At 41.9% G+C, this 23729-nt stretch overlaps 1 protein-coding gene across 1 annotated transcript in view; it reads left to right on the top strand.

Annotated features, from left to right (window-relative positions):
* The window catches only part of LOC144669328 (glutamate receptor ionotropic, NMDA 2B-like), a 264087-nt gene that overhangs the window by 175575 nt on the left and 64783 nt on the right, over nt 1–23729 (top strand). The window contains exons 3-5 of the mRNA XM_078531691.1: nt 9684–9798; nt 17581–17786; nt 22183–22351. Of these exons, the coding sequence (XP_078387817.1) occupies nt 9684–9798; nt 17581–17786; nt 22183–22351 (490 nt within the window). The remainder of the gene's footprint in view (nt 1–9683; nt 9799–17580; nt 17787–22182; nt 22352–23729) is intronic.

Here is a 23729-nt window from a genome sequence, read left to right as displayed (position 1 = left end):
GTACCAATCTGAGAGTGCACCAATGTGAGAGTGAATCAATCTGAGAATGTACCAATCTGAAAGTGCACCAGTTTGAGAGTTTATCAATCTGAGAGTGTACCAATCTGAGGGTGTACCAGTTTGAGAGTGTACCAATCTAACCATTCTGAGAGTGTAACAATCTGAGGTGTAGCAATCTGAGGGTGTACCAACCTGAGGGTATACCAATCTGAGATTGCATCAATCTGAGAGTTTACCAATCTCAGAGTGCATCAATCTGAATGTACAATCATCTGAGTGTACAAGAATCTGAGAGTGCAACAATCTGAGAGTGCAACAATCTGAGAGTGCAACAATCTGAGAGTGCAACACCAATCTGAGGGTGTACAAACCTGGGGGTGTACCAATCTGGAGGTGTATCAGTCTTACAGTGTACCAGCCTGAGAACGTGCCAACCCAAGAGTATTCTAACCTGAGAGTTCATTAGTTTGAGATTGTACCAGTCTGACAGCGTACAAATCTGAGATTGCACAAATCTGAGTGTACTAATCTGAGAGTGTATTAATCTGAGAGTGCACCATTTTAACACTGCACCATTCTGAGTGTGTACCAATCTGAGTGTGTACCATTCTGAGAGTGCACCGGTCCAAGAATGTCCCACTCCGAGAGTTTAGCAACCTGAGAGTTGAACAATCTGAGTGTACCAATTTAAGAGTGCACCAATCCATGTCTAACAATTTAAGCTTGTACAAATGAGAGTGCACCAAGCTGGCAGTGTAACCATCTGATTGAGGGTGTGCCAATGAATGTTACAACCTGAGACTGCACCAATAAAATGCAGAAATGTAGCAATATGTACCAATCTGAGTGTGCACCAGAAGAGTGCACCAATCTTTCAGTGCGCCAATTCAATAGTACACCAGTCTGAGAGCAAACCAATCTGAGTGCAAGAACCTTAGTTTGTATCAATGGGAGTATACTATCCTGAGAGTACACAAAAGAGTGTAAGCCAATCTGACAGTGCATCAGTCTGAGTGTGTACAAATGAGAAGGCACCAACCTGAGAGTGCTCCAATGAGAATTGTCCAATGTGAGAGTAGAACCAACCTGAGAATGCACCAAAATCTGTGCACTATTGAGAGAGGATAAATTCAAGCGTGTACCAATGAGATCCCATCAATTTTAGAAGATGCCACTCCAAGATTGCACCAACCTGAATGTAACAATGTGAGAGTATACCACTAAGGGAGAACAATACTGAGGGATCGGCAATTTCAGAGTGTTCTAATGGGAGTGTTTAAATTTGACAGTGTTCAAGTCTAACAGTACATCAGTGAAAGTTCTCCAATCAGTCTGTCAAAAACCTGAGAATGCACCAATGAAATCGCACCAATCTCACAGTGTAACAATCTAAGAATGTACCAATGAGAATGCAGCAATCTTTGTACCAGTGTGAAAGCGAGCCAATCTTAGTTTGTACCAATGAGAGTGCACCAATCTGAGTATGTACCATTGAAAGTGCACCATTCTGAGACCTTAACAGTCTGAGAATGTAGCAATGAGAGTAAACTTTCTTGGGAATAACTATCGAAGAGCGCACTAATGAGAGTGTACCAATCTGAGAGTGCACCAATCTGAGAGTGTAGCGATTTGAGACTGCACCAATCTGGGAGTATACCAATCTGAGAATGCACCAATCTGAGAGTGTACCAAATTGAGAGTGTACCAATCTGAAAGTGTAGCAATCTCATGGTGTACCAATCTGAGAGTATACCAATCTGACTGTGTACAATTCTGAGGGTGCACCAATGTGAGAGCGTATCAATCTGAGAACGTACCAATCTGAGAGTGTAGCAATCGGAGAGTGTAGCAATCGGAGAGTGCACTAATCTGAGACTATACCAAACTGACAGTGTACCAATCTGAGAATGCGCCAATCTGAGAATGCACCAATTCAAGGGTGTACCAACACGAGACTACCAATCTGAGAGCATACCAATCTGAGAGTATTCCACTCTGAGAGTGCACCATTCTGCGGGTGCACAAATGTGAGAGTGCATCAATTTGAGAGTGTACCAATCTGAGAGTGCACCAGTCTGAGACTGTACCAAACTGAGAGTGTACTAATCTGAGTGTACCAAACTGAGAGTGTACTAATCTGAGTGTACCAAACTGAGAGTGTACTAATCTGAGTATACCAAACTGAGTGTACCAATCTGAGAGTGTACCAATCTGGGACTGTACCAATCAGAGTGCATGAATCTTAGAGTGTACCAATGTGAGTGTGTACCAATCAGAGAGTGTACCAATCTAAGGGTATACCAGTCTGAGTATACCAATCTGAGAGTGTACCATTCTGAAATGGTAGCAATCTGAGGGTGCACCAATCTGAGGGTGCACCAATCTGAGGATGCACCAATCTGAGGGTGCACCAATCTGAGAGTATTCCACTCCAAGAGTGCACCATTCTGCGGGTGCACCATGTGAGAGTGCACCAGTCTGAGAGTGCACCAGTCTGAGAGTGCACCAATCTGAGAGTGCACCAATCTGAGAGTGCACCAATCTGAGAGTCCACCAATCTGAGAGTGCACCAATCTGAGAGTGTACCAATCTGAGGCTGTACCAACCTGAGGCTGTACCAACCTGAGAGTGCAGCAACTTGAGAGTACACCAATCATTTAGTCTACCGATCTCATGGTGCAGCAGTCTGAGGGTGTACCAATCTGAGAGTATACCAATCTGAGATTACACCCTCAGAGTACACCAATCTGAGCGTACACCAATTTGAGAGTGTACCAATCTGAGATTATACAAATCTGAGAGAGTACCAATCTGAGAGTGTAGCAATCTTAGAGTATACAATTCTGAGAGCATACCAATCTGAGAGTGTACTATTCTGAGGGTGCACCGATGTGAGAGTGTATCAATCTGAGAATGTGCCAACCTGAGAATGTACCAATCTGAGAGTATACCAGTTTGAGAATATACCTGTCTGAAAGTGTACCAATCTGAGACGGTACCAATCTGTGAGCGTACCAACCTGGGAGTGTAGCAATCCCATGGTGTACCAATCTTTGAGTATACAAATCTGAGAGTATACCAATCTGAGAGTGTACCATTCTGAGACTGCTCCAATGTGAGAGTGCATCAATCTGAGAATGTACCAATCTGAGAGCGTAGCAATGTGAGAGTGTTCCAGTCTGAAAGTTCACCAGTCTGAGAATGTACCAGCCTGAGAATGTACGAAACTGAGATTACACCAATCTGAGTGTGCACCAACCTGAGAGTGTACCATTCTGAGGGTGCACCAATGTGAGCATGTATCAATCTCAGAATGTACCAATCTGAGGGTGTAGCAATCTCATGGTGTACCAATTTTAGAGTATACCAACCTGAGAATGTACCAATCTGAGAGTGTACCAAACTGAACGTGCACCAATCTGAGTGTGCACCAATCTGAGTGTGCACCAATCTGAGTGTGCACCAATCTGAGTGTGCACCAATCTGAGAGTGTACCAATCTGAGAATGCATGAACCTGAGTGTGTAGCAACCTGAGCCTGTACCTATCTGACAGTGTACCAATCTAAGTGTGTACCAATTTGAGAGCGTACCAATCTTGAAGTATACCAATCTGAGAGTGTAGCAATCTCATGGTGTACCAATCTTAGAGTATACCAATATGTGAGTATACGAATCTGAGAGTGTACCATTCCGAGGGTGCACCAATGTGAGACTTTACCAATCTGAGGGTGTCCCAATCTAAGAAAGCACAAATCTGTGGTGTACCAACTTGAAAGTGATCCAATCTAACTGTAACAATTGCTACTGGACCAATGTGTCTGTACTAATGAGAACCTGAGAGTGCACCAATCTGAGAGTACACCATTGTGAGTGTGTAGCAATCTCATGGTGTACCAATCTTAGAGTATGCCAATCCGAGTGTATTCCAATCTGAGAGTGTCCCATGCTGAGAGTGTCCCATGCTGAGAGTGCCCCAATGTGAGAGTGCCCCAATGTGAGAGTGCCCCAACGTGAGAATTGAATAATCCGAGAGTTTAACAATCTGTGAGTGCATCCATCTGACTGTGCACTGACGAGAATGCGGTAATGTGAGCCTTTGACAACCTGAAATGGAACAATTTGAGATGGTGCCCATGGGAGTGTGCAAATCTGAGTCTACCAGAGAGAGCACCATTCTGACAACATTGTCATCTGAGACTATTTCAAGGAGAGTAATGTTTTGAGAGTGAACCAATGAGACATCAAACTGAGATGGCACTAACCCAAGAGTAGAGGAATCTGCATCAATCTGAGAGGTACCAATGTGAATGTAAAATCTGTGCAACAAATGTGCACCAACAAGAGTGGCTAAAATGAAGAATGTAATAATGAGAGAGAAGCAATCTGAGAGTGTGTGCCAGAGAGAGTGCATCAATGTGAGTGGGCACTAATGAGAGTGCCAATGAGAATAACAATCTGAGAGTGTGTGCCAATGAGAGTGCATCATTGTGAGTGGGCAGTAATGAGAATGTGCCAATGAAAATAACAATGAGAAAGTGTGTCAATGAGAGTGCATCCCTCTGAGAGGACACCAGTCCAAGAGTACACAAATCTAAGACTGTACCTATGAGACCATAAAACTTGAGATTGTGCATGCCATTGGGGGATTGTAACAGTGAGTGCATCAATCTGAGCATGTAACAATCTGTAAGGGCATCAGCGGGAATCCCCATACAGAGAGTGTATGAATGAACGAGAACCAATCTAAAAGTGTGCCAATCTGAGGCTATGCCAACCTCAGAGTGTGCCAATATGAGAGTATGGCAATCTGAGAATGCACCAGACTGAATGCACTAATTTAAGAGTTTGTGTTTCATAAAGTGCTTCAAAATTCAAGAGTATGTAATTCTGGAGAATCCCTTCTGCAGTGGGAGTATGACTCCTGTCCTCTTCTGGGAGTAACAATACTCTTCTCCCCTCGGAGTAAATGCCCTTCCTCAATCATGGGATCTCTGCTGTTGTTCAGAGAGAAGTTGCTGAGTTCTCTTGATTTTACTAAAGTGTCTGATGCTTTTCATTAATCAAAACAACATAGGACAAACTTAAGTTTACCCTGAAACAATAACAGAAAATGCTGGAAAAACTCAGCAGGCCTAGAATCATCTGTGGAAAGAGAAACAGTTAATGTTTCAAGTCCGTAGTCATACCGACTCGAAACGTTAACTCTGTTTCTCTCTCCACTGATGCTGCTAGACCTGCTGAGCTTTTCCAGCATTTTCTGTTTTTGTTTCAGATTTCCAGCATCTGCAGTATTTTGCTTTGATATTAAATTTACCCTGACTTATGTTTTACAATGTACGAGCTGGTGCTGTTGTAACCCTTGAGACCAAATTTCCTGCACTTCCTGACATTAGTGCAGGAATATTTGACACACTCCTCACCGTCTGCTATTTTAACATGGGCATCAGTGCATCAGCTTAAACCTTCTCTGCCAAAATCACACCATGGATAAAATTGGCAACAGTACCTCTGGAAGTAAATTTGTAAATCTTGACCTCTGTCTGACTTTGTGTCCAGGAGATATTATTTCAGTGCAGAAAATCATAACACTACTTTTTTGCCTGAAGTTAATAGATTAGTTGAAGCTAATGAGCCTTATTTTTCTAGGGCTGATGTTTTGGAGGTTCAGTAAAGTCTGCCTTTTAAGTAATTATTTGCTTCTAGTGGTGATATAAATCTCTGTCAGCACAGAATTCCCAAGGGAATAACGTTTTCTGCATAGATCAACCACACAGGCAAATATTTGGCCAACTAGAACATGTCACCATGATATGTGCGGTGTGAGTCAGCAATGCAGAGTCTTTGATGCCAAGGAGTATAATGGTGTAATTAGAATATATATATGTCATAGTATTTTATTGCTAACCATATTTTCTTTGTCTGGAGAGAGGAAAGTGAGAGTGAAAAACTGGCTCTTTGTGAAATTCAAGCCTCTCAGTTCTTCGCTTGTGATTCACAGATCAGAAAAAGATTGAAAAATCAAATTACAGCTGCAGATATTTTATGATCAAAACCAATTGATTTGGCCCCGTTAGCATCCCATCTGATGAATCAGCCCCACTTTGCTATCTCTTTTCAATATATCCTCAACCCCTCCTCCCAACCCCATCCCCAAATAATGTCAACCCTTCTTCCCTACCTCATCCTCAGCAACCTCAACCCCATCCTCCCTACCTCATCCCCAGCAACCTCAACCCCTCCTCCCTACCTCATTCCCAATAACCTCAACCCCTCCTACCAACCTCATCCCTTCAAAATCTAACCTACACCTCTGTCCCTAATGCCGGGTAACCTCAATCCAGTACCTTACCTCATTTTCAACTTCAACCCTACCTCTCTCTAAAAGCACATCAAACTGCATCTGAGGATTCTGATTGAGAATATGCTTATCTTGCTCGACTATCAACCCAATGGTGATGAATTCAGATCCTATCATGACAATGAAAGTAGCCAGATTAAAGCTTGAAAAGCAGACCATATGTTTTATTGCTGCTAAGGAGTGATGGGTATGCCAATATGGCACAGTCATGCCATCGGCACAAAGTAGAGGACCTCATGCCCAAATGGTCGTACATATTATGTTCATCTTAGGCTCAGTAAGCAGACAGAAGTACATAATTTTGGCCAGTGTGCCTCCATAACTCTGCGTTGGATCATGTCCACCCATATGAATTGACTCTGCGACCCTATCCTATTGCAAATCAGTTTCCTTTGTAAACTGAGTTTGGGCATCAATTTCTTGTGAACCTCACGTCCCCATCAATAACCTGCCCCAGCTTCAGCACTGAATGGTATCGAATTGCTGACCTCGCTTAGACAAGTCTAGCCTGGAGTGAGGAATGTCACACGGGTGCAGTCGGGGGTGCCCTATGCAGCTGTGGATGTTCACAGTGGTTGTTCTCACTATGATTATTTACAGTGATGCGGGCTATGTTACAGTAATGTGACAGGGGGTTCAATATCATGCGGGACTGTAATGCTAAATGCATTGCAGGAGAGCTGGCCTGTAATCCTGTTTTGCATTATGGAGTTAATGAGCCATACTATTCAATATCATATGGGACTGGTGGACTGCAATGGTGAATGCAGAGGTGATCTGTAATACTGTAAACAACAAAACAATACAGGCGAGAGGTACGCATTTTTATGCTGTAATGCTGAATATAGTAGAAGAGAGCTGGTCTATAATGCTGAAGGCAGTACAGGACAGGTGTTCTGTATAGTTTATACAGGCCTTTTCCATTGTAAATGAATCTAATTGCACCATTTCTCTGGGTCTACCATAGGTAGCCCACCTAGGTCACGGCAGACAATTGGGAGAAGTTGGACTAAAATTATTATAGGGAAAAGTTGATGTGGGACAACAGTGAGTAAAGATTTGTAGCTAAGAAGTACATACAAATTTTTAATATAAAGGGTAATGAACAACTGAATCAAATCGTTTTACCTAAAAATAAGAACAGAATATATTGTTGTAATTTGAACCTAACTCACCTCGGGAGAATGTATTGGGTTCAGGTCAGACATATAAGCTCACTCCTCCATTGAGCATTAAGTCAGGGGGCATCCGCCCAAACCCATTACATTCCATCGGTGGAGTGGAAGGATTCCCGAGGAGTTTCCCAGTGGCAATAACTGTTTCATTGAACTTCCGTGCCTGCTTAATTGGTAACTTTGAGCTTTGGAAATGCTTTTCGATGTCAAATGTGCTATGTAGCACACCGGTGTCAGCCATGGCTCAGCTGGTAGCCCTCTTGTCTGAGTCAGAAGGTTGTGGGTTCTAACCCAACTGGAAATTGGAGCGCAAAGTCTAGGCTGACTCTCTCAGTGCAGAGCTGAGGGAGTGCTGCCGCGTTAGAGGTGGTATTATTTGAATGAGGCACCTACTTTCTCAGGTGGGCATTAAAGATCCAATTGCACTATTTGGAATAAGAGCAGCCTCCCTCTGTCCTGACCAATATTTGTCCCTCAACTAACATCACTAAGACAGATTAACTGGTCATTATAATGTTGCTGTTTGAGGGATCTTGCTGTGCGCAAACTGACTGATGCATTTCCAACATTTTTACCACACTTCTGATCACTCAGAGGCTGTGAAAAGCTCTATTCTAAATGCAAGCCTTTTCTCTGTAAATGTAACCTGTTGGGCAGAAAAGTTCTGTTTGGTTTTCCTTTTCAAACTTGCTCAATCTTAACTTGTATCCCATGGAAGTCGAACATTTCAGCACAGGAAATAATTTGGTTGGTAACCTTTATCGCGTCTTCTAGATTGGAATGACCTAATTCTTTAAAGGGGAGGGATTTGCTTGATTGCCTTACCCATGAAATGCTGAGGTCTGGTCATGTCTGAGTAGGGATATCGAGAAATAGCGCTTATTTAGTAACTCTGTCTGGAAGCATGCTGATTGATACTCTTCGATTGTTTTTTGTATATTCCAACACTATAATGTAGTCCCAGTGAACCTGCCACTTGTTAGAACTTAAGTACTTCAAATAGGGTGGCAGTACTTGCATAGCCTATTAACCTCAGGAAATTTACTTCCAAGTTTCTGGTCCTTCAGCTAAACAAGTAGGAATGGTTTGAGGCATCAAGCTTGTGATGTGGGCACAGATGGTATAGAGCCACTGTAAACATGTTGACTTGGTTCTTTCTACCTGGCATATAATGGACTTCTGGACTCACACTCTCTTGATGCTCATATGTATGCCTGCAAAATCACCATCATTTTTATTCTACGTGGGGATAATTCTGTGTACTTTAGGCTTTCCCTGCAGGTCAAACGATGGAAGGTTGGGGAATAAGTGCAGCTTCGGTTACTGCAAGCGTGTGTCCTGCTGCAATCGCAGAGTATGTTTTTATTTTCAAATGTCATTACAAAAGCTGCAACCCCAAGACCGTGCCAGAGAAAATGGATTATATTGTGGGGTTACGATGCTCCAGCATGGGTCAATGTGCAATTTAGCTTAGCCACCAGAAAGTGGGGCCTGAGTCACACTGTTTTTGAGCCTTTCAGCTTCTTTCAGACTGCCAGCATTTGCTAATTTTCCAGTTAGGCAAGTATAACATAACTCTGTAATTCTCTCCGTAAACCCCCTTACCTTGCCACCTCCTTCTCCTCCTTTTAGGACTTTCCTTACAACCCTCTACTTTGACAAAGCTTTTTGTCACTCCTCCTAATATCTCCTTCCTTTGTTCAGTGTCCCATTTTTTATTTTAGACTGGTTACTCCGCTGCGAAATGCCTCGGGGCAGTTTTTCCACATTCTAGGCGCGATGTAAATACACGTGTTGTGGGTGCGTGGGGCAGGCCAGCATGCAACCCACTGTGCCACCCAGGCCTCAGAGGCAGGTGATATAGTAACCGATACAAATTCAACCTTGCATCTTTGAACATGCAGGATGGGAGATTACTGAATACAGTCACCACCCGTATCCTGAAAATAGCATCACATAATAAGGCAGTGAATGCCAACTGCAGGCTTGAACCATAAGAAGAAACAACCCACAGGTTCCTACATTGAATAACGGTTTCTTTAGAGCATCTAATTGTAGTGCTTTTTAAGCATCCAGTGATGACGGAAATAAACATGGGCAACTCTGCTTTGGAGACATTAACCTTGAGGCTTTCTTCTATTTCTTACAGATACCTTATGAATGTAAGCTTCGAGGGGCGAAATCTCTCCTTCAGTGAAGATGGGTACCAGATGCATCCCAAATTAGTTATAATCTTACTGAACAAAGAGCGAGTCTGGGAGAAGGTAAGGATTTCTGGCCTTCTTTGCAAAGAATATTTAATGTTTTAGGAAAATATAGAGGGGTGTGCATGCATTTGCAAATGATTTGTGTCAGACTAATTAGAACCATGATCCAATAACAATAGTAATCCAGCAGAAATTGCCCACAGCTTCTTGTCAATGTCTTGTTAATTACATTGATAAGGTTTAATGGCAATTATGTCGCTAAACAGGTGATGGATATTTGTACAGGACTGGGGTGTTTTATTGACCCTCTTAGTCACATTTTGGTTTAATGTTTGTAAGTTTCCTTTAAATTTTGCCTTTGTTTTTGCAGTTTCCCTAATTTAGGGGCTGCTTTTACTTTGTCCCTGATTTTGTTAATTTAGTTCATTTGGTTGACCCAAAAGAGCTAAATGGGGATACCTTCCATGCTCGGTAGGCACTGTGGGGACTGCAGTGTTTTATCGACCCTCTTAATCACATTTTGGTTTAATGTTTGTAAGAATCCTTTAAACTTTGACTTTGTTTTTGCAGTTTCCCTAATTTAGGGGCTGCGTTTATTTTGTCCCTCATTTTGTTATTTTGGTTTATTTGGTTGACTCAAAAGAGCTAAATGGGGATAGTGTTGACTGTGAACTAAATCAATAAACTCTCTCCAGCAAGGAAAGCTGCTGTTTCTTTGCTTTAACTTCACCATCCAGCGTGGATCCAAGTAACACTTCTTGTGTCCAATCTGCTCTATGCCCCACCAACTTAGCACTAACAGCAAATATGAGGAGCTCAGGGATAGCCCTAATCAAAGCCATAAATGATATTCTTTGTGACTGGTGCATTATTCCTCCTTATCCTCCTCAACATCTCCCAAAATTCATGTATCTTTCCACCTCCATCTCCTTTCAAGCCGAGTTTTTCGTCATCCCACCTCATATGTGCTTTTTGTTTGGCATCTGCTTACCACAGGAACATAGAATCACCGAATGGTTAGAACACAGAAGGGAGGACATTTGACCCATCATGGTTATGCTGGCCCTCTGCGAGAGTAACTCAGCTAGTCTCACTTCCACGCTTTTTCCCTGTAGCGCCGCACATCTTTTCTCTTCAGATAATCGTCCAGTTTCCTTTTGAAAGCCACAATGAATCTGCCTCCACCACTGTCTCAGGCAGTGCGTTCCAGATCCTAACCACACGCTGTGTTTAAGAAAAAAAGTTTCCTTTTGTTGTCCCTGGTTCTTTGGCAATAATCTTAAAATGGTGCCCTCTGATTTTCAACGCTTCTGCCAGTGGGAGCAGTTTCTATCTTTCTATCTATCCAATCCATCCAGATCCCTCATGATTTTAACACCTCTATCAAATCTCCTCTCAACCTTCTCTTCTCTAAGGAAAACAGTCTCAGCTTTGTCAATCTATTCATGTAACTGAAGTCTCTCACACCCAGAGCCATTCTAATGAATCTTATCTGCACCCTCTCCAATGCCTTCCCAAAGTTTAGTGCCCAGAATTGGACACAATATGCCAGTTGAGGCTGAATCAGTGTCTTATGGTATTATACGGATATATGAAATAGGAGCAGAAGTACGCTATTTGGTCCCTCGAGCCTGCTCCGCCATTCACTAAGATCATGGCTGATATGTTTGTGTTTTGAATTCCACATTCCCATCCCACCATATCATCCTTGCTTTTGTACTCTCTGCCTCTATTTATAAAGCTCAGGATCCCATGTGCCTTTAACCGCTTTCTCAACCCACCCTGCCACCTTCAGCACTTTGTGCACATATACCCCCAGATCCTCCAGTTCCTGGATCCCCCTTAAAATTATTTCCTTTAGTTTATATTGCCGTTCTTCCTGCTAAATATTACTATTTCACATTTCTCTGCGTTAAATTTCATCTGCCATGTGCCTGCTCATTCCACCAGTCAGTCTATGTCCTCTTGAAGTTTATCACTGTCCTGCTCACAGCTCACAATACTTCCAAGTTTTGTGTCGTCTTCAAATTTTGAAATTATGCCCTGGACACCTAAGTCTAGGTCATTAATATAGATTTAGAAAAGCAGTAACCCTAATACTAACCCTGAGGGAGCCACACTCTCCAGTCCAAAAAAACAACCTTTAATCATTGCTCTCTGCTTCCTGTCACTCAGCCAATTTTGTATCTATGCCGCTGCATTTTTAATTACACCTCTGTTAAGTGCTTTGGGATATTTTTCAATAGTAAAGGTGCTAATTAAAGACAAATTTTTATTATTGCTGTCTCCTACATTTATAATGCTGCCTCTGTTTTTCGCTGGTTGCTCCCTGCCTTACATGTGCTCTTGGTTGACTGGGTAGGCAAGTGACCTATTCCCTGGCCGTACCTTGAAGCCAAATGCTGAGAGGTAGATTTGCTCCAATTGATTATCCTCTAGTAGGCCTCTGTTCACCAATTGCTTCCCAAAGTTGAGGAGTGAGTGAGTGACAGATATGAACTCACATTTTCCCAAGCCACAACCCTGATCTATGCAAGATGAGAAAAATTTTCACCAAATATACTCTGCAGGAATCCAGCACTTAGTTTGACAGTGCCTGGAGACTTTGACCATTGAAAATGTGTTTGTGCACCAATGAGCAATTATACTATATTACTGCGTATTGAAACTGTCAAAGTATCATGTCTACAATCTGAACAAAATAGATATTATTCCTGAATCATGCCCACCAGCAACTGCCTTCTCCACAATAATAATTCTAAGTCTTATGACACACCATTGCAAAGTTCTTATAATCATTCTTCTTCCACGAGGCATCTGTGCCTAAGCTTATACAGGATGAGGATCACTTATTTCAATATTTCAGAGGTGATCTGCGATCAGCCACTTAAGTCAAGAAGCCACACTTGAAAGGAGTGTGCGTGGGCTAGCTTTCAGTCTTCGTGCTTTTCCAAACCACTATCAGGTTGAGCATGGCTCCTCATGGAAGATGTAGGATCATGGAGACATGGAGCCATTACAGAGACATGGCTGCAGGGTGGCCAAGGCTGGATTTAAATATTGAAGAGTATTTGACATTTCAAAAAGTTAGGAAGCTAGGAAAAGTTGGCGGGGTAGCTCTGTTAATTAAAGATGTCATTAGGGCAGTAGTGAGATGGCCTTGGCTCGAAAGAGCAAAATGTAGAATCAGTTAGGGTGGAGATAAGAAATAGTAAAGGTAAGAGAGAGTAGTTTATAGGCTCCCTAACAATAGGACAGTAGGACAGGGTACACAGGAAGAAATAAATGGGGCACGTAAGAAAGGTACCACAATAATCTTGGGTGACTTGACTCTATGTGTAGATTGGGTGAATCAGATTAGCAAAGATAGCCTAGAACATGAGTCCATAGAGTGTATTGTGGACAGTTTCTTAGAGCAGTAAGTTCAGTAAGCAGGCTATTCTGGACCTGGTAACGAGTAATTTAACAGGATTAATCAATAACCTCATAGTCAAGGAGTCTCTAGGTAACAGTAATCATAACATGATAAAGTTTCACGCTCAGTTTGAAGGGGAGAAGTGCGAATTTAAGATTAGTGTTTTAAACCTGAATAAAGGTAATAAAGATATAAAAGCAGATCTAGCAAAAGTGCACTGGGAAACTAGGTTAAAAGGTAGGACAGTAGAGATGCAGTAGCAGAATTTAAGGAGATAAATAACTCTCAGCAAAGATTTAACCCAGTGAGAAAGAAAGGCTGATTGAGAAAGGTTCATCATCCATGGCTGAATAAGGAAGTTAAGGATAGTATCAATTTGAAAGGAACACTGTACAAATCTGCAAAGGTTAGTGGTAGGTCAGAAAATTGGTCAAATTTTATGAACCAGCAAAGAACAACTGAAAAAAAGAAAGAGGGAGAAATAAGAGTATGAGAGAAAGCTAACTAATAATATAAAAGCAGACAATAAGGATTTCTACAGTATATAAATAGGAAAAGACTAACTAAAGCTATTGATGGTCCTCCAGAGATTGAGTCTAGGGCACTGATAATGGAAAACAAGGAACTGGCAGAGGCATACTGTCCATCTTCACAGTAGAAGATGAGGGAAACTTTCCAAATATACTTGAAAAATCAAGGGATGAACAGGAGGGAGGAACTTAAAACAATCACCATCATCAGGGAAAAGGCGCTGGGCAAACTATTCAACCTGAACACTGACAAACCCCCAGGACCAGATGGCCTACATTCTTGGGCCTTAAAATAAATGGCTTCAGAGATAGTAGAGGCATTGGTTATAAGTTTCCAAAATTCCTTCGCTTCTGGAAGGGTCCCAGCAAGTTGGAAAATAGCTAGTATAACACCTTTATTCAAGAAAGGAGGGAGACAGAAAGCAGAAACTGCAGGCCAGTTAGCCTGTCAAAGGCAAATTGCTAGAATCTATTATTAAGGAGGTTATAGCAGGATACGTAGAAAAACATTAATTTGATCCGACAGAACCAACATGGCTTTGTGAAAGGGAAATCATATTGAATTAATTTATTAGAGTTTTTTGAGGAAGTGACAAGCAAGGTGGATAAAGGGGAACCTTTAGATGTGGTGTACTTGGATTTCCAGAAGGTATTTGATAAGATGCCACATCAAAGGTTACATACACAAGATAAGATTACACGGTGTAGGGGTAACATATTAGCATGGATAGAAGATCGGTTAGCTAACAGGAAGCAGAGAGTAGGGATACATGAGTCTTTTACAGGTTGGCAGGCTGTAACAAGTGGAGTGCCACAGGGATCAGTGCTGGGGCCTCAACTATTTACAATCTATGGCAATGATTGGGATGAAGGGATCAAATGTATGGTGGCTAAATTTGCCGATGACACCAAAATAGGTAGGAAATACGTTGCCAAGAGGAAGTAGAGAGCCTGCAAAAGGGACATAGACAGGTTAAGTGAGTGGGCAAAAATTGGGCAGATGGAGTATAATGTGGGAAAATGTGAACTTGTCCACTTTGGCAGGAAGAATCAAAAAGCAGTATACTATTTAAATGGAGAGAGATTGCAGAAGCCGGTGGTACAGGGGGATCTGGGTGTCCTGGTATATGAATCTCAAAAAGGTAGTGTGCAGGTACAGCAAGTGATGAGGGAGGCAAATGGAATGTTGGCATTTATCACAAGGGGAAGGGAATATAAAAGTAGGGAAGTTTTACTATAGCTGTGCAGGGCCTTGGTGAGACCACATCTGGAACATTGGGTACAGTTTTGGTCTCCTTATTTGAAAACTGATATAATCGCATTAGAAAAAGTTCAGAGAAGGCTCGTGTCGCTCATTCCTGGGATGAGTGGCTTATTTTGTGAAGAAAGATTAAACAGGTTGGCCCTGTACCAATTGGAGTTTAGAAGAATGAGAGGTGACCTTATTGAAACATACAAAATCCTGAGGGGATTTGATAGGGTAGATACCGAGAGGACATTTTAACTTGTGGGGGAGACTAGAACCAGGGGAAACAGTTTAAGAATAAGAAGTCTACTATTTAAAATGGAGATGACGAGAGTTTTTTTTTCTCTCAAGAGGGTGGTTAACCTGTGAAATTCTCTTCCTCAGAAAGCTTCGGAGGCTGGGTCATTGTATTTGTTCAAGGCAGAGTTAGACAGATTTTTTGATTGACAAGGGAGTTAAGGGTTAGGGGGGCAGATGGCAGAATGCAGTTCCAGAGACACCAGATAAGCCATGATCTTATTGAAGGCTCGAAGGGCTAAATTGCCTACTCCTGCTCCTATGTTCCAATCGAATCAAAGGCCCGATTTGAATTGCTCCACCATTGGCTTCAATGCTTTCAGTTGCCTCAGCCCTAAGCTGCGAACTTCTATCCCTGATACCTCTCTGCCTCTCTCTCCTCCTACAAGACTGTCCTTAAAACCTACCTCTTTGACCAAGCTTTTGGTCACCTGTCCTAATATCACTTTATGTGGCTCGGTGTCAAACTTTGTTTGATAATAATGCTGTGAAGTGCTTCGGAATTTTTTACTAGGTTAAAAAGTGCAATATAAATGAAAGCTGTTGTTGCTGAATCAATAGCCCACACTACATGATAGCCACGGCTGCTAGGCTGATTGACAATTCATACAGTAGATAGATGCAATAAATTTCACAGCAATTAAATGCATCCAGGTCGATTGCTCCAATAAAGTGGTTATTTTGGAGAGCTTTTCCAAAATGGAGACAATACTTTATTGTGGGCTGCAGCTTGAAGTGTTTAATAAATAAGGTACTGTTCATTGAAATGATTCCTTTCACACTTTCCACACACAATGCAGAAGCAGGGCAAATTAACGAGAACCTTTTCAATTTCCCAAATGCCAATCCGTTAAATGTTCATCTAAATGGGTGCGTTTGACAGCTCATTAGTCAATAACTAACTGACTCAGATCAGTGAAGATGAACAAAGAGCTTGCATGGGTCTTTGAAATAGCTGTGTATGTTTAATGTGTTCTGAATGATAGCTTCCTCAAGCAACTCATCCATGGAGAGATGACAGAAAGGTGAGACTTTCTGGTCCAGCTCGAGCAGATCACTCCTCAGTCTTCTAAACTCAAAAGAATGTAAGCCAAGTCTATGCACACTGTCCTCATAATTTAACTCCCCAAGCCCCTCTAAATCAGGTGTGAAGTCCTTCAGATGATTTGTTAATCCAAGGCTCTGTTTACCTGCTCACGTATAAGTATAAGATCTCATGGCAACATTCAAGGGGGGGTTGGGGGCAGGATTTCTGCCATTGATCCCTCATCCAGTGCAAACAAAGTGGATTAAGTGACACTTTTAATGAGATTTTATTTTGTGCAGAACAATGGCTCACCAGTCTACCATTACCCTTTGCTTCCTACCTCTGAGCCAATGTTGGATCCAACTTGCTTCTTTCCCTTTTCTGACCAGCCTGCCATGTGGAACCTTGTCAAAAACCTTCTTAAAATGTATATAGATTGCATCAAACATGCTACCTCATTGACCCTCCTTGTTATCTCATCAAAAATTTCAATTAAGTTAGACACATCCTTCCTAAACAAATCCATGCTGACTGTCTTTGATTAATCCGTGAACATACAAACAAGGAGCAGGAGGGGGCCATTCGGGTCCTTGAGCCTGCCCCGTCACCTAATAAGATCATGGCTGATCTGAAAGCAACCTCAAATCTGCATCCCGCCTAACCCCAATAACCTATCACTCCCTTGCTTACCAATAATGTATCCACTGCTGCCTTAAAAATATCCAAAGACTCTGCTTCCACTGCCTTTTCAGGAAGAAAGAAATTTCATCTCATCTCCATTTTAAATGGGTGACCCCATATTTTTAAACAGTGACCCCTAGTTCTAGATCCTCCCACAAGAGGAAACATCCTCTCCACATCCACCTGTCAAGTCCCGTCAGGATCTTATATGTTTTAATCAAGTTGCCTCTTACTCTTCTAAACTCCAGCGGATACAAGCCTAACCTTTTCAAGTGACGATTTCTCATGCCCCTCAGGATTTTTTCCAATAATTTTCCTACCACTGAGGTGAGGTTGATTGGCCTGCAATTACTTGGTTAACCCGTCCTCCCTTTTTAAACAGTCATGGGCCTGAGGCCATCAATTATTTGGTTATCCATGAATCTAAATGGTTCAGACCTCAACACCCCAACCACTGACCCCAGTGAGCACCTGATTGGGATCAATTTGCCCCAGGCTCTCTTGCAGATTAGTGCTATAGGAGGGGAACCAGTGAACCTGGTCGGACAAGAAGCCCGTGCTTTCCATTGTGTGTAAGGAAAAAAAACAACTTCTGCCACCCTCACTGTGATCGGCTGATTAATTCTGATGTGATTCCCCGCAGGTCGGGAAATGGGAGGCGAAGAGGCTGACAATGAAGTACCACGTCTGGCCCCGATACTACTTGTTCTCGGAGTCGGAGGAAGAAGACGACCACTTGAGCATCGTCACACTGGAGGAGGCGCCCTTTGTCATTGTGGAGGACGTCGACTCCCTGAGTGGAACGTGCATGAGGAACACGGTGCCCTGCAGGAAACAGGTCAAAGCCATGTAAGTTTGGACCATCTTGTCCCTCCTTGCCTTTTGGATGATGCCTCGCATGTGCCGCAGCCAAGAAAACAGCTGGGTGGAGATCCGTCTCAAGCAATAGTGCAGGATGAGGCCATGCTGAGCATTGGGCAGGCAGGATATGAGTGGCCATTTTACACTGGTGCCCAAGGCAAATTTCTATCCCTTTGGTTGTAAGGGCCCCAGGTTCTGCCTTGAGAGGGAGAGCCTATTTTAAAAAAAAATTTTTTAAAAATACCTCCCAATTGGTCTTACATAAAGTATATGTTGAAATTTCCTCACTTAAAGGATTGTGAACCTTTGGAATTCTCTACTCCAGAGCTCTGTGGATGCTCTGTCGTAGGGTATCTACGAGGCATAGATCGATAGATTTTTGGGCACTAAAGATATGGGGATAGTGCAGGAAGGTGGAGCTGAGATGGAAGATCAGCCACGATCTTTTTGAAGGTGGAGCAGGCTTGAAGGTAGGGTTGCTAACCCTCCAAGATTGGCCTGGAGTCTCCAGTAATTGAAGATCAATCTCCAGGACACTGCTGTGTGGAACCCTGGAGAAGAAAATCATCGGGGCATTAAAAAAGATTGTTTTCCTATTTGTGATTTTCTTTGAACATTTCTCTTTACCAGATATAAAAACATTAAAAATGGGAGAGAAAGGCTGTCTGGATGACAGTCGAGCATCATCCAATTGGGTAATGAGTCTTTTTGTTTTCCAATTGGCGTAGGAAGACAGTGAAGTCACAAGGATGGATGTGTCGGCCGATGAATGGCTGGAGCGTGGGGGCAGGTCACGTGATGAAACCTCCAGGAATACATTTAATCACAGCTGGCAACCCTACTTGAAGGGATGAATAACCAGTTCCTACTTTTTATATTAATTTCTTATGTTCTTATATGATGGTATCATCATAGAACAGAAGCATTTACATAATCCAGATTAAATCAAGAAATTGTAATGCAATTAAATTTCTCATTAGCTGTTTCATGATGTGTCTACTAGAATCCCTTATCACCCTGCAGCCAATGAAGATTATTTGCGCAAAAGAGAGCCTTGTGCCTCTGCTTGTCCTAATTTTTTTTGTCAGATCTATTAATCCTGCAGCTAGTTGCATCACACCCATGAAATGCAGACAGATTGGAGAGGCTCCTGCCCCCAGGAACCCTTAACAGCTACAGCCAGTTAAAACCAGTCCAACTGAGAGACTGCTTCACCCAACAGAAATGCCGCAGAAACATAGGAAAAAAGAGCACTTTCCACCTAGTTTGCCTTCCACCTTCCTGGTAGTCATGCGATACAATGATAATGGAGTTGTTGACTAATCATAGCAACCAATCCCTATTATTGCTGAAAAAAGAGACTATTTTTGTCGAAGCTTTTTGTCTTGCACTCATCAGGAAAATTTGCAAGAAAATACCAATGTCGGGGAAAGCAACATATTTATACTGTATGAGAAGGGAGTGCTGATTGGTTGGCAAGTGGACTGTTATTGATGGAGGCGTTGCCATGGAGGATGCACCAGTTCATGGTGACTGACATTTAACTGCCGAGCATTGTTTGAAATTTAAACTAGGCAGCTTGACTCTTAATTGGTCAAGACATTGCCCTGGGGAATAAACTAGCGAATGGCTGTCACCTATTTTGTTTAGTCTGACAGCCAATAAGTGACAGCCATTCACTGTTTCCCCTGACATTGGTATTTTCTTGCGACTTGTCCTGATGAGTACAACACGAAAAGATTCGACAAAAAGATCTCTTTTTTTCAGCAACACTCAAGTTCTGTGCTACCAAATGATAATCTCTATTAATTTGTCTGCAACAAACTCAGACATGAGACGAGAAAAAACGCTATTCGTAGAGGGCTTGACACCATAGGCCCTAACTTGTTTATTCCTTCCCAGGCAAGCTGCGCTTACCACGTGTCTCAAATTACTCAAATTGTAAAATATTATTTCCTGAAAGAGATCTAATTTGCATTTGAATGAATGAATCAACACCAGTTTCAATTGTGGCCTTATAAGAAGCCTGTTCTGTTGATTGACCATTCACTTGCTGAAACATTAGTCATAGCTTTAATCAAACTCGCTGGGTGTGAACGCGGAAGGTTGGATGGAACACCCATTTTACATCAGACCCAACACTGGAGAGTAAAATGGGATGTAAAGTTAGGCATAGTGCGAAACCAGAGTTGCACCTGATCTTGCCAGTTCCCGACATGCAGACTTTTCCTACACGGGATGTGGGCATTGCTGGCAAGGTCAGCATTTGTTGCCCATCCCTAATTGTCCTTGAACTGAGTGTCTTGCTAGGGCCACTTCAGAGAACAGTTAAGGGTCAACCACATTGCTGTGGGTCTGGAGTGATATACAGGCCAGACTAGGCAAGGACAGCAGATTCCCTTCCCTAAAGGATATGAATGAACCAGAACAATTAATGATGGTTGTCATGGTCACCATTACTGAGACTAGCTTCCCAGTCCAGATTTATTAACTAAATTCAAAATTCACCAGTTGCTGTGAAGGGATTTGAACCCATGTCCCCAGAGCATTAACTGGATTATTAGCCCAGTGACATTACCACTTTGCTACCATCTCCCCCTAGGTTAAGTTGAATGTGGTCAAATTGTTTCTCCAAATTTGTTTTTAATGTGCCTCCTTGGTCACTGGAAGACCAGGACCCTGGTTCTAACTTATTGCACACGGTGACAATATTTATCATGGTCTGCATTTTCTTTTATTCATTCAAGGAATATAAGTGAAAACAGAAAGGCCAAAATTTATTGACCTTAGCTAAGTGACTTCCTAGGCCATTTTAAAGGGCATTTAAAAATCACCCACATTTGTGTGGGTCTGGAGACATATAAAGGCCAGACCAGTTAAGGATAGCAGATTTCCTTCTCTGAAGGACATCAGATGCGTCTTTACTGCAGTCCGGTAGTTACATGGTCATCATAACTTTTCAAATGCAGTTTTATTTATTATCCAAATTTAAATTCCCCAGTTACTGTGGTAAGATTTGAACTCATGTATCTGAGATCATCTTGCTGAATTGCTAGTCCAGTAATAAAACCATTATGCTACCATTCCCTGTAAGTCTCATTAGAGCCCTGAATACAGCAATTTTATCACTGCATTACTCTCACCTATTTTGCTAGATGACTTTAAGCTATACTTCCCTCTACTTGCTACATTTAGTGAGAATAGCTATAGTCTAAAATGAGGGACATTGTCTTATGCTCACTGTTTTAATTTGCACTCTGTCTATACTTTGGGCCGACTTTTTGTCTTTTGTGCTCTGGATGACATGACTGGGAGAGCATGCCAGAGGACTAGCAATTGCTCAGTTACCACAGCATGATGCCTCACTAGCTTAATCATGCTGATTTAATGTCCACTCTGCAAAGTGGTAAATGTCACACAGTCGTAACATTGTTCAGGCTAAAACTAATAGTTAAATTTATTGAAAAGGTGAGGTAATTACACAGAAGCAAAGCATAGAGCAAAAAAAAGACTATCCATGCAATAGACAGGAATTTTGTCAGTGTTGTTTCCAATCCACCATTCTAATTTCACTATGAATGCAGTGGAAGCCCCAATTACACGCTCCTACGCACTCGAGGGGAAGTTCAGCTGTTGAAACAAGAGCAGCTCCAAGGAAATTCCCTCACAATATTTGATTTACTCAGTACATAAACTGTTCCAAAACAATAAAAGGACCTGAATCTTACCTGACAATGTTTTCTGAACTGAATTTCTGATGATTTTTTCTGTGGGAATGACTCCACCGAGACCCTTGTCAGCTACCTTCACTGAATTAGACAGTGCAAAGCAAGGAACCAAAGATCTTCCAACAGATATCCAGGAATTTGTCTGTGCCTTGAAGTGGAGACGGTTTATTTGTGGAGCAAACAGAATCTTCCCCAATGCCTAGGCAAGCAAGATGTCAATCATTTCTAACACTTAAGTAGATCAAATGCCAAGCAGTCTTTTTTCTGATTATTGAGTGGGTTTGTTTGGTTCTAGCATCTGATTGCCACAGACCACACCCTTAATATCTGAGGGAAGGTGGCTAGAATGGACAAATAAATTACCTGTTGGCTATATTGTTGTGGTATGGGATTTCTTTTCATTGGATGAATAGGGTCTATGAATAAGGTGGTGGGGGGGAGGGTGCAGGAAATACTTAAGAAATGGAGATATAAGAGTGGAAGCAACGGTATAAAAGCTACAATAGTGGAGAGCATGGAAATGGTTCAGTGGAGAGGAGATTCTGAATCTATGAATTATGAAGACAGTGTAAGGAGAAGGCAATCATCTCTGGAAGAATCTTCAACAGTTCTTCATGAAAAAAAAACCATTTGTTCTGTTTGTTTATTGCCCTCAGCAACGAGACTGAAGGAGGAATCTATATCAAGCGGTGCTGTAAAGGATTTTGCATTGACATTTTGAAAAAAATTGCGAAGTATGTCAAGTTTACATATGATTTATATCTGGTGACAAATGGAAAACATGGGAAGAAAATCAATGGGACATGGAATGGCTTGGTTGGAGAAGTAAGTCAATCCTCTTTAATTGTTACAAAATAAAGCCTCTTTTTTTACTTTCATGGGATGTGGGCATCACTGGCCAGGCCAGTATTTGTTGTTTCCCATCCCTAATTACTCTTGACTTGAATGGTTTGCTAGGCTATTTCAGAGGGCATTTTAAGAGTCAACCACATTGCTAGAGGGCTGGTATCACATGTAGACCAGATAAGGATGGCAGATTTCCTTCCCTAAAGGGCATTAGTGAACCAGATGGGTTTTTACAACAATAAATGATAGCTTCATGGTCACCATTTCTGAGACTGTCATTATATTCCAGATTTATTGATTGAATTTAAGCTCTACCAGCTACCATGGTAGGATTGGAACCCATGCCCACAGAGACTAGGTTTCATAATTACAAGCTTAGTGACATTACCACTATGCTACTATTGTCCCTATTTTTATGTCAGAGTAAATCAAAAGCCTACTAGAAGCTCTGTGAGTTCATGTAGGTACAGAAGTGTAGTTATTATGGCACTGGGCCAGTAACCTAATGGATGCAAGTGCGAACCCCACTTTGGTATGATGTTAAATCGGATTAATTGTAGGGCGGCATCACAAAAAAATGCCGATAAAAGTTGTTGCTTTGGGATGCAAAATTTGGTGAAAACCTAGTGTGTGTCCAACTAATGCAGACATGCTTTTTATTAAAACTAAAATTTATAAATGACCTAATGACGATTAAGTTAAAAAAAATCTTTAAAAAACGTTAATAATAGTTGTGAAGGTAGAGTGAAGTAGAGATGGAAGCAAATCAACATTCGTTAAAGAGCTGTCTAGTAAATTGTGCAACATTTGGGTACCATGCCAAAGAGGAAGGGTTGCCTAACCCAGAGGTCATGAGTTCAAATCCTACCATGGCAGTTTCTGAAATTGAATTTAATAAATTTGGCAATTTTTAAGTCGGCACAGTGGAAAATAACCATGAATGCTGCTGTAAAAATCCAAGTATTTGCCTAATGTTCTTCAGCGAAGACTACCTACCATCCCTGCCTGATCCAGACAATACCTGACAATGTAGTTGGCTCCCAATTCAAAATGAACAATAGTAAGTTGGCACCTGTTTTTACTGCCCACCCTGTTTTCTGTTCCTTTTAGACCACTTGTGGATGGGTTCACATAGGGATGTTAACTATATGGTTCAAACAAAGAATTTAGAAGGCATTTCTTCAGGGATTGGTGAGAATGGGGAACTTGCTGCTACACGCAGTGATTGAAGCATTTAGCATTGATGTCTATCCGAGGAGGCTGAATGCATACAAGGAGGAGGAGGGCATGAAGAGACAGGAGGCAGGGTGGGAAGAAGTGATTAAAGTCAGAGGAGGATTAAACGCTGGCATCAGTT

The sequence above is a fragment of the Cetorhinus maximus genome, chromosome 29 (genome assembly GCF_964194155.1).
Source record: "Cetorhinus maximus chromosome 29, sCetMax3.hap1.1, whole genome shotgun sequence".
Classification (NCBI taxonomy): Eukaryota; Metazoa; Chordata; class Chondrichthyes; order Lamniformes; family Cetorhinidae; genus Cetorhinus; species Cetorhinus maximus.
Note: the sequence above shows the minus strand (reverse complement) of the source record. Positions and strands in the feature narration are given on the sequence as shown.